The following is a 15,273-nucleotide window of genomic DNA, read 5'->3' as shown; positions in this document are numbered from 1 at the left end:
TGCTCTGCATCCGGACTGCAGCACGGGGAACCAGTGGAGACAGGGAGATGTCCAGGGGTGAGGCGGAGGCCCCTGTCCACACATTCCTGAGGTCCTGGATGCCAGACAGCAGGTACGCAGCAGGACCAGCAAACTGCGCATGCGCGTCCTCTATGCCTAGGCCTCCAGTCTCTCTCGGCTGGCGCCCTGAGTCCGGCTGAGTAAGGATAGGAACTCGGGACAGATGCGGAGACTTCAGGGACATACACAGAGCTACCCAGGTCCAGAGAAAAAAATGCTTTTCCATTTCTTGTGGAAGGAAATAGGCCTGCAGTCCACTGCTCTCTGTGGACGAACACGGAGTATCTAGAAGTGAGTAAACTCTGAGGTCCTAAGGTAATGTCTGCAAGGAGACCTGGTTTGTTACTATTCCCCCACCTTAGACCACAGGGCTTTTAGAATACCTCCAGAATTTGCGCTTGTGTAAGCTTGCCACAAGATGAGGGAAACTGGAACATTCACCTGATACAGCAGGATGAACGGCAAAGTGGCTTAACGGAAAGAAGGAAGGATGCCGAGGGAACCACTCACCTTGTAAAAAGCCCTGTGGTTCTGAAAGATGAGGTGCATGTCCTGCACGAACTCCCCCACTAGGAGGTACAGTTTCATATTCAGCTTTCTCTTGATTTTGTTTAACCACATGGGTTTCTTTGGGCCATGAGACTCGTCGCTACTCTGTTGACAAAAGTGCCAAAGGGCAGGCTGTTAGCCCTGTTCCAAGTCTACCTGCTGTTACAGACCAAGTGCTTGTGTCCTCCCCAAATTCCTACATTGCAATCCTAACCCCCAGTGTGATGGTATTAGGAGGTCGGGTCTTTGGGAGATGATTAGATTGTGAGGACGAGCCTCATGAATGGGATTAGTGCCCTTATAAAAACGACCCCAGAGAGCTCTCTCCCTCTCTTTCCACCATGTGAAGGTACAAAAAGAAGTTCGCAGTCTGCAGGATTACACTGGCACCCCGATCTCAGGCTTCCAGCCTCCAGAGCTGGGAGAAATAAATATCTGCCCTTTGAGCTGCCCTGTCCATAGTACTTTGTGGTAGCAGCTTCCGCGGCCGAGGACTGAGTAAGCTGACTCAGACATTCATCAACAAGATGACGATAATGACAAGTGCACCCATTGGACCCATATCACAAATTGGACGACGCCAGTTTGGGCTTTGTTTCCATTACTTACATAATGTGGTCTTAAGGCAGAAAAGAGGCTTTTTGAAAAGCAGTAGAGCTTCAAGAGGACAAATTCACATTTCTGCAAAAGATAGAGGAGATTTTAAGTGAAAAGCAGCTTGGAGAGAATGAAGCGTACATATGCTGGGACAGAATGCATGGTTCCCAAACCTGTGGCCTAGGAAATAAACATGGGATGGGAATTGTCTTTGGAATACAAATTTTAGTGTTAGATCATATGATCAAAGCACAGCAGGGGACTGCAGTTCGCCCTTGGGCACCCACCCTCCAGCCCCTGCAAGACTGTGTGCTTCTTCTCTCAAGTCAACAGAAAGGAGGAGACTTCCGGTTCACATTTCAACTCACCAACTGTTCATTAGGCACCATCCGCCTCTTTAGGACCTCAGATACCTGGTGACCTTGTTGGCTTTGTGGAAGAGCCTCTATCCTGCAGAAGATGCAGCTCCATGGGTTCCTGAGAAGTTGGGCATAAGGTCAGCAAATGTAGGTTCTCTGTGACTCAGCTGCTGAAGTCCTCTGTTCAGGAATGACTGGTGGTTTCCACATTGTATCCAATTTCTGTCTTGGACACTGCTCTGTGCTACAGCCCCCTTTGAGCACAGTTGCCAGACACCCTCCCATGAATAGTGGTAGAGGAATGACAGTTTGTTGTGAGCTGACACGGTGGGTGATGGTCTTTCATTCATCTCAAAACTTAGAGTTCTCATCTGAGCCACTGTGGGCTCAGTCATGAGCCCTGCCTGTTAAAATTGAGGACTGGAAATTGGTACCTTCAGCTCTGGAGTCTTGGGCCTCAATGAGCCATCAGACCATAGTAAAAGGAAACCAGCTCTTTTTTCTCAATTTTGCTGAGGAAGCACAGAGCACAGAGTTACAGGCATCCTCTCCTCTGGCACCGCCATCCCTGGGCCTAGAACTGGTGCTGCAAAAATTTTTTGGAAAGGAAATCTATGAACGGAGTAGTGTCAGACATCTGCCTAGATTCATTCTCCATTCTTCTTTGCCAAGCTCCCTGTGCTGAAGGGCTCTCGATAATCAAATGGATACGGTGATCCTTCCTAGATATGTCATTTGCCTCTCTCCTTGGCTACTCCAGTGCTTGCTCAAGGGGCCCGTTCCCAAGTACCCGTGGCGCGAGGATGGGGACTGCACATGGCCTCAGCAATACAGCAGACCTGTTTTCTGCCTTTGCGAATTGCCCCACTGCAGAACTTTCTGCAGAATCCCTGAGACGACACTATTTCCTGAGAGCTACCGGGGGCAGGTGGATTATATTAGACTCTCCCATTACCAAGGGGCAATGCTCTGTCTTCATAGGGACAGACACATCCTGACAGAAATGATCCATCCTCCCTGGCCACAGCAATTCTGCCTATACTATCACTTACAGAATGTCTTATCAATTTCCATGTCATCCCTCATACCATCATCTCTGACCAGAGACACATTTTAAGGAAAAGGAAATGTAGCATCATGGCCACCTGAAGGCTCACTCACGAATTTGTCAACTTTTTGATGTTCCCATAGCAGGTGGTATATGCTTTAAACCAGCACCTAATGTATGGTGTCAACACCCCATCAACGTGCCTGCGTCTGGGAACCAAATGGGGGACGTGGGGGTGACATTTGAAGAGTTTTTGCTTCCCATTAATCTATTGCTGCTAGCACCATTAAACAACTCTGGAACATTCCTGGATCTTGATACTTTAAGACTCTGCTCCCTCTGCATCAAGACACATACAACCAGAGACAAACTCTGCAGGCCGAGTGCGCGTGGTGGGAGGAAGGAAGGAAGGGCAAGCCAGGGCTCACTAACCTCTCAGCATCTATAAGGCAGATGTGGCATGTCTCATGAAAGGACCTCGGACAAAAGTCGCAGCAGAACAGCTTTCCAGGTCTACGGCACACCTCACATATATTTGAGTTTCCCGGCTAGAAGGGGAGATAATGCAGACATCGCTGGAATCAGTGAGACCCCAGAAGGTCGACACATTGGGACTCTAGAACGCATGGCCTTTGCTTGTACCCAGGTGACACTTGTAGATTTCTCTCCTCAAAATATTAAGGAATAACACTGAGTGAAGATTTCGGAAGAGGACATTCTGGTCTACAGCGAAGTTTGGGAGGAAGTGGCTATTAGAGCATTAAAGTTTTCTTTATGAGGACAGAGATTCAGACACAGCTAGCAACAACCACAAAAAAGGACAAATTAAAGATAATCTGAGAAATTTGTTATTTTGCTGGCAAAACTTGGCTCGGGAATATAATACTGTGTCTTATCTAGTTGTCTACATTGTATCATCTAGCAATGACTCATTGAAGAGTGATTTACCAAGATTTAATATAAGAGATTACACTTCTGACATATCACCTCTTCCTATGTTCTTGGCCATAAGTCCCCCATGATTTGGAGGGCCTGGGGAGGAGTTCCTGCACTATAGATCTGTGCCTGGAGGGCTCCTGGCCCTGTGACAGTACCTCTGGGTTGGAAAGATAGGGACACGGATGCCCAGGTGGATGCCAGGGAGGACAGAGATCTTTGGCTCTAGGAGCTTGGGGGAAGATGTCTCATGATGGAGCTTGGCATGTAAGGTGTGGAGGTGCCATCCTCAAACGGCCAGGGACTATGGTAACAGTGACCATCACAACCATACTCACATTTTCTGAGCACATGGAAGGCCTGGTGTTTTTGTAGATAAGGAAAGTGGAGGGGCCCACAAAATTGGTTGATGTTGGATTTCTTGCCAATCGCAATATGTGGGACCTTAAGCCAGATTTAATTTCCTTTAGTGAAGTTAAACATTTGTGATAGTGTTTGTATCCAAGTATTGTGGAGTAACAAACACATGTTAAAAGCAATAGAATTAATAGACTAAAATAAGACTTGGTCAAGGAATAAGCCCATTGATGGGTAAAAGAAATCACATTTTTTTTCCTGGGGTGTGTGTGTGTGTGTGTGTGCGTGCGTGTGTGTGTGTGTGAGATGATCTATGTGGCAATATGTGAATCCCTACATACTACAATTTCTATGGAAGAAGGTTGTGTGTCTGTGCTGCAGAAATGCCCAGAAGGATGAGCACCTGGTTCCTCTCCTGGGACCACCCGAGTAGCAAGAGAGCCAATTGAGGAAGACCATGTGGTGGGGAAACATTTCGTCCAATGGGTGGCAGCTCGACACCTAGATGAAAATATCCAGTTTATACCATGGGTTGGAAGAAGGATTTCCATCCTCTTGTGACAATCTAGGTACGAAATAATGCACACATTCGGGGGCTGGCCAACCCAGCGACGGGTGGTTGGGACTCTTGGTGCTGTTGAGGAAGTGTGGAGGTGACAGGGAGTGCCCTTCCACTTCTTCCTTCCAGAAACACTCTTAATGTTTTGTTCCATGATATTCTACTCTCTTGGATTTTTTTCTAACCCTCTGCTTTTTTTTTTTCCAGATAGCCAATTCATCACTGGTCCTGCTGATCCCATTTTTCAAATATCCCATCTCCTTCTCAGTGCTTCTGGGAAGTCTGCAGCCACAAGGATGCTGATGTCCTACTTACAACACTGTCTTATTAGTCAAAGCACGGCAGCCTGCTTTTTAGGTTCTAAATCATAACAGTCAGAATATCATCCCTGCGCCCAATGAGCAGTTGAGAATTGGGACGTATATCAATTTGTAAATACTTTTTATGGATCAATTCAATCTAAGAAGAAGAGACACAAAAGTTACACATACAAGGAAATTCTAGGCTCTTGTATCTGGCCCATGTGCTCCCTTTATTGAAAGGTAAAACTTAAGGAATGGCCCGGAAGGGACATCCCCGGATACATCCCCACATGGGCCTGGTGTGGGCCATGTAAACATTTTTCTTTTTTGCCATAACAGATGACACTCGTGGATGCTGACCATTGCTGGGAGGTTGTTTCTGGACCATCATTTTATAAAGCGCACTGTACGCAGGCCCTGACAAAAAATGAATAAACATGCCAATCCCGTGTAGGAAGGTCCATCGTCTAGGAAGCCCAAGACTCGACGTACATCTCTTTAATCTTTTTAGCAAGAAAGTTGTCCTTTTGCTTGGCAGTGGCTCTCCACCTGTTGCAGTAGATCCTGGGGAGCTTTAAAAAATTCTGATGCCCGAGGCCCCATCCTCAGAGATTCAATTAATTGCACGTGATTTGGGTTGTTTGCTTCCCCGAGGTGGGGAGGACAGAGGCGGTATGTTTTAAACATTCCCCAGATGGTTTGAAGGTGCAGTCGTTAGTGGAGGCCTCTGGCTTCTAAGGTAGTGGTTTCTGGAAGAGCAGGAACAGCACCCACGAATCTTGTTGGAAGTGTAAATTCTCAGGCTCCATCCCTCACTCACTGAATCAGAAGCCCGGGAGATTCGGATGGACACTACAGACTGAACAGCACCATCCCACCAGGGCCCACAACTTTGGCTGTGCATCAAAATGGCCAGAGGAGGGGCGCCTGGGTGGCTCAGTTGTTAAGCATCTGCTTTCGGCTCAGGGCGTGGTCCCGGCATTCTGGGATCAAGCCCCACATCAGGCTCCCTGCTGGGAGCCTGCTTCTTCCCCTCCCACTCTCCCTGCTTGTGTTCCCTCTCTCGCTGGCTGTCTGCCTCTGTCAAATAAATAACATCTTAAAAAACAAAAACAAAAAAAATGGCCAGAGGAGCTTTGGAAAATCTTGACCCCCGGGCAGCACCCCAGAACACTACCATCAGAACCTCTGTGGGTGGCACCTCCAGCAGGTTGCCACGTGCCGCCAAGCCCGGGAGCCCAAGCTCTAGAAGGACTTCTCCTGGCAAAGCCTGGGAGCTGTGAGTAGATTCATTATCAGCCTACAAAATCTGTCACAGAAAGGTTATGAAAAGGAGTGAGGACATTCTTGTTAGAAGAGTTGCCTTTTTATCTTCACAGAGGGCTTGATTGCGAGCTGTGAGAAATAACCCTATGTCCATTCCAGTTATCAGAAAAGTTGTGCAGACCCCAGAGATGAGAGCTATTCCTCTACTCAAGAGTCCCACCTCCAGCAGAGGAATCGAAGTCATGTGGATGCATCTAGACCGTGCTGGGCAATGCGTTCGCTAGAGGACCAGAGGGCATGGCAATCCTTTTCTATCCCCTCTCCATAAGCATCCTGTATCAGTACAGCCGCACATCATTTTATAGTGAGAGCTCCCCCTGGAGTTGTGCAAAAAGGTGATTTAGACTAAAACACCCATATTGTTGCGATGAAATCCAAGTGTGATTTAGCTTGGGGGGGGGGCCGTCTGTGAGGCTGGCAGACTTCAACGCAGGCAACCGTAGCACGCAGGGCTTGTGGAATCAGGAGGTCTACACATAATCAAGCACTAGCCAAGCAGTTTGAGTACAAATGTCTGTGATTTGCTACATGTTGATAGTTTCCGTCTTAGCCAGCTGAGCCTCTGACGGCTCCCCTGAGATGGGCTCCAGGGGCTCCATCAAGGACCCTGCGGATATTTCTCTACGGCACCCTCTTGCCCTACGTAGGTTTCTCTGCAGGACTGGTGACAGGGTCCACCCCGTCCACCCCCGGACTTGCCAGATTGGCCCAGCCTTCTCCTTCTGGCGTTGCTCCAAATCCCCTTAGTTCTGCCTCTATCTGGAAGCGGATGTCTGTGATCTTCCTTTCCTTCCTTATCACCTTCTGTAAAATGCAGCTATTCTCTCAGATTTATTTGCTCCTTACCCATCGTGCGCAGGCCAGCCTTGGCTATTCCCACTTTAAATCCTGGCTCTAGAGACCCCACTGGTCTAGCGCTCTGCCTCCCATACTCACTCTCGAGGGGAAGTAAGGAAGCAGGAAAGTTTCCCTGAACAAATGGAAAGGAAGCTTTCATTCAGAGACATCATTTCCCTGGTGTGGGTGATACATCTGCTGTCCTCTGCTCTTCACACACAGTGACACGCTCCTACTGAGTGTGAGCACGCGTCAGGGAAACGAAGCAATGACATAGGTCATGTGTGGAGGGACAAGGCCTGGATTATTCTGGGGTCACAAGTGGGGGAGTTAGTACTTACGCAATGGTCATTAGGATCAAAAAAGTCATTGCTGCTAGGCTCTGGTATCGTCTGCTGAAAAGAGAGAAAGATTGAGTGACAATATTGAATATGATTTTCATTAACCACGTATTTGAGCAGACTTGTTTATGTAAAGAATCCATACCACAGCCCTCCCTTTGCTTGATATCTGCATTTATGGAGAATGAAAAAACATGAAATTGTATGTCACGGACAGTTTGGCCCCATGCAAGCTCCACTCTCTGACTTTCCGACTCCAGGCAGGCCTTTGTGAGGCCACGCAGGGAGCCTGGTCCTGGATTCCACGGATGGAGTTGGAGCTGCAATGAGGGAATCAGGCCGAGGACTGGATACCCACGGCCCCCAGCGACCGCAGCCCCCAGAGTCCTGGACCGTGCCAGTGTCCCAGAGAACCCACTGCCTTTTGCAGCTCACCCAGGGCCTAGCCCTGAAAATAAAATGGGTCTAAGGTCCCCAGTCCCGTCCCTCTTCTTCCTGAAGCTAAGCACCTCTCCACTTTCTGCTGAATCCCAAAATCATGCATTGACCTTGGATATCTCTGCAATGACTTGGCCTCCTTCGGTCTGGAACGATGGCTGACTCAGCTCCTACCTCCAGCCCCAGACAGTGAGGCCACAGTTAAGCCACTCAGCGTGGCCAAAGCACAACGACCTGGGAGGCAGCCACGTCACTGCCTGCCTCTCAGAGTGGCCTAGAACCCCCCACCCCTCCCCTGTAGTTATTGTCCCACGTTAGACAGTGAACTTGAAACAGTCCCTTGGGTCCATTGCTTTGGCCTCCTGTGCACTGCCGCTGGCCACGCATGTGCTTAGTGCTTAGTGTTTGCTCCACAGGTGTTTGTTGAATGGATACAGAAGTGCGCAGACAAATGAACACAGCTGGCACTCAGGAGATGAGGATTCTTAGCAGCCAACAAATGATTATCTTACTATCTTGGAACACCTCAGCTGTCACCATTGGGTTTAGCAGGAATCTTATGAGCTGGGAAACTGCCAATAGCACCACCTGTCATTTGATGGTGTAGGACAGAAGCCTAGGGGCGAGGGAAGGAAAGGACCCTCTGGAGAGATGCTCTGAGAATGGAGGTAGTCACACCTTAAGCGTTGTAAGCCCAGAGGGAACTGAGAGGTGGCATCTGTGATGAAGGGATGGTAGATGGCCAATTCAGTTGATTAACCCAGACTGAGTTACCCTTGACTCCCTAGCACTGGGTAGAGATGTTTGCTCTTAAGGAACAGAGCAAAGTACGTATCTTTCTCCAGAAAATCCAGGGGATACAACTGCTCGTGACTGAGTCGCTAGCATAAAGTCAGTGGGGCAGGTAGCCCCAGAAATCAGCTTTGGGAACACTATGACTTTTTGTTCCAGCAGAGATGGACCAAGGTCACCTCTATTGGAAGTTAAGAAAATGGAAGCTCTTCCTTCTCCTTGTGGACCACACAGATTCTTTCTCATACCCGCTCTTGGAGAGGCCATGGAAGACACCAGCTATCCCACCTCCTTTCTTGGAATCCATGCACCATGGAAACCACTGGTCCATGAACTTCACATGTGACTTTGAAGGAAAGATAATTCACCTCCATAGATGGAACTGCGGTTTGCAAAGCCCCTCTGCTGAGGCCTGATGCTTTCATGCAGACACCCAACTTCAAAGCCATGTCCCTGGAGTGGCCTCTCCATAAAGCAGAAGATCTTCCGGGTCGGCAATGTCTCACCCCTGTCACATCAGCCTTCCAATCTCTCTATTCTCTAAGGTGGTATCTCCATAAAGGAAAGGAACATTCCCTTAAAGAAGGATCTCTTAAAGAAGGAGTCAGTGTGAACGTGTGTGTGCATGTGAAGGAGAGGGAAGATCAAAAAGAAAGGGAGAAAATGTGATTTGGGTTGTTTGCTTTGCCGGGTGACACATGGCTGTTATCCATCCTAAGGGGGTGAGACATTGACTGCAAGTCATGTGATAATTACCCTTCTTCTTCTTCTTCTTGGCGGGTCTGGTAGACTCTTATTCTGAAAGAGAAATGAGAGTAGTGCTACGATGGCTCCCTGTTTCTACTCTGTGAGCTTGGTATTTCCAGCTGCCCTCCAGATACGTCCTCTTGTCAAAGCAAATTCAAGGTGTCTTCATGGAAAATAATGTCCCTCTCCAAATCTGTAACACACTCCTCTCTCTTACCCAGACTCAGATTTAAGTTAAGCTTTAAAAACTGCATCCTCTCTTGCTTTCCTCATAACCTTGCCAGGTTTTCCTTCACAATATCTTCTATACCCACTGCTCTCTTTCCATCCCCCAGAACCCTCTAGCTTGTGTCTCTATACCTCGCCTGCTACAGCCACTCCACCGGCACCCACCTGCAGACTGATGGGCAGGGGGTAGGCCCCCTCAGTGGCCCTGGGCACACAAATGTGTCTAGGACTTTGGGGAGACAAGTAGGATGAGTAAGGATGATGAAGTGTAAACTGTGCTCTCCTAGAGTATTTTGGGATCCAGAGATGGGTGAGTACGGTAGGCTGAATAATGGCCCCCAAAGATGGTCAGATCCTAAACCCCAGACCTCTGAATATGTTAACTTGAGTGGTAAAAAGGACTTTGCAATTGTAATTAGATTAAGGGTCTTGCAGTGGGAGGTCATTCTGATTATCTGTGTGGGGCCAGTGTAATGACCAGCATCCGTTTGCCAGGGAGGCAGGGGGGTCAGAGTGAAGAGTAGGAGATGTAATGACAGAACACAACATTGGAGTGATTGCGAGGAATGGCCTCAAGCCAAGGAACGCAGGCAGCTTCCAGAAGCTGAGAAAGGCAAGGAACAAATTCTCCCTGGAAGGCTCCAGAAAGAACCAGCCCTGCTGACACCTTGACTTGAACCCAGGGAAACTGATTTCAGACTTCTATCCTCCAGAACTGTTTAGATAATGGATTTGTATGGTTTTAAGCCACCCAGGTTGTAGAGACTAGTTAGAGCAGCCACAGGAAACAAGTGTAGGGAGAGTGTGCTGTCTGAGCTGGGCCTTGCAGGCCGGGAGGACTGGATCAGGCACAGAGGCTTTGGAGGTCATGTGAGGCCTTCATAGTTGCCAGCACTCCACCCTCCAACCCATCTTGCATTCACTGATCAGATTAATACTTCTAAGGCAGTGTTTCACCTGTGTGAGTCAGTCCCTAACTCAAAACCCTCCCACGATCCCTCCGTGATTAAAGGAAGTGTCCAGACTCCTTCCTCTAGCCTCCAAAGTCTAAGACCCCCACCACCCATTTAAATTACTTCCCTGTGACCACATTACACAGTGGCGATTATTCATGGACCCATCAGGGCCACAATTTACTGTCCTACGTTCCAAAGGATAAGAGCTCATGCATTTAGAGGATTAAGTTGTAATATAAAGCAGCTCAGATGCTTCTGAGTGCAATGTTAGCAAGTGACACATGTGTTGTGACCTGGGCAAGGGCATCGGGACAGTTTTCTGGACACTGGGATATTCTGCTAATGCTTGGAGCTGTGAATTTAAGCCGTTTGTCATTGGGATACCTCAATCAGATCTTTTAGGGGGAATCCGCCACATCTCACGCTCATCTTCCAGTTCTTGGATTGTGAGCGGTTTCCTTCAACTTCGAATTCCCTGAGGGTGAGCCACTTTCCATTCATAGCCTCTATACACTTCTCTGAGGTTCCTGTGAGACCAAAACAAGGAGTTGCCAGGGAGCACCCCCCCTCCCCGACTGTAGAACCCCCAGAATGTGGCCTCTGGCATGGACCTGGGCCACCTGTCCTGGGCTCAGAATCTACAGCAGGAGAACCCACAAGCAGCCCAGAAGGCAAGGGCGGGAGGGGACTTCCTGTCCTGTGCACACAGGTCTTTGACCTCTGTGCAACGAGGACAATAATCAGCACCAACACTTATTTTTAAAAAGTATTTCACTATATTCGAAAGAGAAAAAGCTGCATGCTCTGAAGATGAATGAGCAGGATTCTTTTCCTCCCCTTCTCTGAGAGCCAGGCTGAGTTTCAGAGGGGGCAGACGAGGCCACACAGGTGGCCACGTGGCAGCTGTCGTCACAGCCACATCTGCCTCCTCTTGTACAACGTTGGTCATCCAGCTAATGGCAATCAATTATTTCTCATATTTTGGGGGTGCCTGTGTGGCTCAGTCGGTTGAGCATCTGACTCTTGATTTTGGCTCAGGTCAGGATCTCAGGGTCGTGAGATAGAGCCCCGCATTGGGATCCACACTGGGCTTGGAGTCTGCTTGGCATTCTCTCCCCCTCTCCCTCTGCCCCTTCCCCCTCTCTCTCCCTCTCTCTCTTTCTTTCAAAAAAATTATTTCTCATATTTTGGACTCATAGCTACTTAATGGTAAAAGTGATTTTGGAAATGTCATCAAGTGGGAAAAGTTAAATTACACATCTGCAATATGGTCACAGGGCAAACATTGATACTTTTTGGTGCCTAAAGAACTGTGTTATATGCAACTAATGAATCATGGAACTTTACAACAAAAACCAGGGATGTACTGTATGGTGACTAACATAACATAATAAAAAAATATTATTATCAAAAAAATAAAAAAAAATAAAGAACTGTATTTGGGGAAGGGGTTATCAATTATGACAGATGGACATTTGTACTGTACTTTCACAATTATGATTTGCAAAGTATTTCATATCTGTCATCTCATTATTCCCCCTCATAATAACGTGTCGGGGTAAGTTTTATTATTATTCCCATTTTATATGGGAGGAAGTTCAGGATAAGAGAGACTAGGCATTTGGCCCAGATGGAACAGACACTCATGGTATCAGTGGAACTTGACTCCAGGTCCTCTAATTCTAAATCCTGTGCTCCTCGTCATTAGCACAAGGCTGTACAGATGTTAAGGGGAATGGGGCTGTGAAAGTTGTCACCAGATTTCCCGAATGTGTACATATTCCACTCTGATATTGAAGTACTTGGGCTCACATTGGGTGCTGGGTGGGCATCCTGTGGACATTATCTATGCGGAAAGGAGAGATGTCCTATTATGTTTATTAATTTAAAGTGTGGAAGTGCCGTCTTTCCTCTAGCCTATCTGGGATGCTGTGCAGAAGAGAGCTAATGGGTCAGATGGGAGACTGCTATCTTTAGAAAGGTCTGCTTGCAAGGTTGGCTCTTGGCTGGCATTGGGGAACTTAGATTTGGGGAGGGGTCCCACCACTCCCAGAATTTAAAAGAGTGTCTCACTGTCCTAAGCTGTTTATATAAACAATATAATGGTCTATGCCAAACACCTGCTTGCCTTCTGGGAGTCTGGAATTTTGGCGTGTGCTAGGCAGAGGACACCTACGTGACTAACCCCTGATAAAAACCTGTACTCCCAAGGCTGGAGGTAGCCTCTCTGGGTGACGGCATTTCACACATGTTGCTCAACTCACTGCTAGAGAATTGAGTGTGTCCTGTGTGACTCTGTGGGGAGAGACTCTTGGACACTGGCACCTGGTTTCCTTTGGACTTTGTCCTGTCTGTCTTTTCTTTCCTTGATTTTGCTTTGTACCCTTTCAATCTAATAAATCATCACCATGAGTTCACTATATGCTGAGACCTACGAGTCCTCCTAGTGAATCACCGAACCTAGGGATGGTCTTGGGAGACTCCCAACACAGGCGCCTACCCCCTGAATAATATAGTATTCACATGGGTATTTTCCAGTTGAAAAGCATAGAAGATCATGAAACCCACCTTGTTTCATTTTCTCCTTATGTAAAATCCCCTTTGCCTCTCCACAGGTCACAGGAAGTTGCGGATGGGAAAAATTCATATGTATATCTCTGGGAATTCTTTGACCTGCAAGGAAGCATTATTTTTTTCATTCCACGTTTCTCTACAACTGTGCACTGTTTTGACCTCATCCGTCTCGAGATCTTTCTTTTATAATCTAAAATGTATGGAAGGGTTTCCCCATGAACTCATTACCCTTCTAGGTGTTTCTTCTATGGTAGATTAGGAGTACAAAGATAATGTCATTCTCCAAAACCCTACATTAACATCTTTGTGTGGAGGTGTCTGAACCTCCAAGTTTGTTGACCACAACTCCCCATTGTGCAATGATTTTCCTCCTACCATATTACTGCTTTGAAGTTATGTAGCTGGAGATAAAACCTCAACTTTTAGTTTGTCTCTCCACTTGCGGAATCAGGCTGAGGGACAGAAAGCAAGATTGCAACGGGGCACCTAGCAGAGGCAGTGTCTCTCTTCTCTCCTTGCTGTGTGCTTGTTGCATTCTCCTTCATGTGAGCTTTCTCTGTGGCTGAAAGAGAAACTCAGGGTAGAGTGTGCTAGAACTGCAAATTACTCAGCGAGAGGACCTCTGCACATCTTTTGGGTGGGGCCACTGGGATCTGAATCTGCTGAAGCAGGTGTTGCAAGTCTTAAAATGAACTTCAGAAGCAGGGACATCTGCTCCTACCCTTCTGACCAACATGGGGGGGGGTTCATTAAAGACACATGCTGGGGCTTCTCTATAGAATGGGAAGGGTGGATGGCCGTGGTCCATCCAGAGTTAGTTCTGTTAGAGCCGGGGTGGGCCTAGAAGGTTACTCAGTCTAATTTACCTGCCACCAACCCATTTACAGAGAAGGAAATTAAGGCACCCCCCCCCACAAATGATAATCCAAAGTCACACAACCAAAGGAAGTTGGGGAATTAGGACACAGGTCTTGTATTACCACCCAGGGTCCCTCTTCATGAACAGCCTGTGGCTATGTGGGCAAGAGAAGGGTCAGCTAAATATCATGACAGTCATACCTTTATATATTTTTCTTTATATTTCTTTCCTCAGAAGTTATCAGTATAGTCAAAGAAACCCTGTACAGGTCCAAGGAGGCCTGGGGTCTCAGAATAACTGGTTAATCAAGGGAGTGGGTATTATACCATCTTGTCTTGTTGTTGAAATTAACCAAGGCCAATGAATATCCTAACATTTGTTACTTGCTCTAAAAGCCAATTAAGAAAACCGATTGATCACTCAAAATAGAGTATGAAACTATCATTTAATAATATACTTAACTATTAAAAGTATATTATTTCCTTCCTTTTACCTCTTTTTCTGCCTCCTCTCAAAGACCCGGTTTTGACTATTTTTCTCCCTGAGAAAGTAAAAAAAGAACACAAATATCACTTGTTTATAACATTACATTGCAAATAGTAGTTTTTTTTGTTTTTTTTTTGTTTTGTTTTTTTTACAAAAACACCATTCAAATGTAACTTTTCAGAAGCCTGTCTAGCACTTCAAGAAAAATAGCAAATGTGAGAATGAATCAGGGGTCAGGAACTTCTTCCTATAAATCGCCAGACAGTAAATACTTAAGGTACATAATTGCTGTTGTGACTACTCAAATCTGCTGTTGTATTATGAAAGAATCCGTAGATAATATGGAAATGAAAAGACGTGGCTGTGTTCCAATAGAACGTTATTTACAGTCAGAGGGCTGGATTTGTCTTGTGGACCATAGTTTGCTGAACCCTAGCCTAGACTTTGTTACAAAGATGATACTTAGCTGAGATTCATCCTGTATTTCTTTTACTATTATCTCCAAATAAATTTGAAACAGTGTTTTGTAGATTTCCAAAGCAACTGAAGTGAGAATAGTGAAGTTAGACATCGATTGAGTGCTTCTTGTGTGTCAAAAACTATCTTTAGACTTTGCCTCATTAACTTACTTCATCCTTAGAAAAACTATCAAACAGGAACTAATACTATCCTCATTTTACAAATGAGAAAATCAATGCTCACAGAAAAACATACAGATTAAATGAAGGTGCTGAGGATTTCCTTTAATAAAGAGACAGAGATAAAAGGCAATAATACAAGGTTTCAAGGGAGATTTCATGGTGGATTCTACAGGTCAGATAGCTGCTCCAAACCCTAAACCCGAAAGAAGATATTTGTGCTGAAAGTGGTGGCAAAAATGAGCAAGGAGGTCAAAACTAACTCAATGAAGGGGAACGTATAG

The 15,273-nt window shown here is 46.6% G+C and overlaps 1 protein-coding gene across 13 annotated transcripts in view; it reads right to left on the bottom strand.

The window, feature by feature from the left end:
• SP100 (SP100 nuclear antigen) overlaps positions 1–15,273 on the bottom strand; it is an 86,319-nt gene that overhangs the window by 884 nt on the left and 70,162 nt on the right. For 9 of the 13 annotated variants that reach the window (XM_034655339.1, XM_034655341.1, XM_034655346.1 and 6 more), the window contains 9 exons: positions 14,359–14,406; positions 13,001–13,105; positions 10,817–10,959; positions 9,258–9,299; positions 7,272–7,325; positions 3,046–3,161; positions 1,575–1,683; positions 1,219–1,290; positions 571–714 (listed from right to left, as the gene is read on the bottom strand). In XM_034655339.1, coding sequence (XP_034511230.1) covers positions 571–714; positions 1,219–1,290; positions 1,575–1,683; positions 3,046–3,161; positions 7,272–7,325; positions 9,258–9,299; positions 10,817–10,959; positions 13,001–13,105; positions 14,359–14,406 — 833 coding nt within the window. Of the gene's footprint in view, positions 1–570; positions 715–1,218; positions 1,291–1,574; positions 1,684–1,999; positions 2,152–3,045; positions 3,162–4,963; positions 6,411–7,271; positions 7,326–9,257; positions 9,300–10,816; positions 10,960–13,000; positions 13,106–14,358; positions 14,407–15,273 lie in introns of those variants that run through there. The other 4 variants (XM_034655340.1, XR_004623654.1, XM_034655350.1 and 1 more) reach the window with 4 other exon arrangements.

The sequence above is a fragment of the Ailuropoda melanoleuca genome, chromosome 2 (genome assembly GCF_002007445.2).
Source record: "Ailuropoda melanoleuca isolate Jingjing chromosome 2, ASM200744v2, whole genome shotgun sequence".
In the NCBI taxonomy this organism is placed as follows: Eukaryota; Metazoa; Chordata; class Mammalia; order Carnivora; family Ursidae; genus Ailuropoda; species Ailuropoda melanoleuca.
Note: the sequence above shows the minus strand (reverse complement) of the source record. Positions and strands in the feature narration are given on the sequence as shown.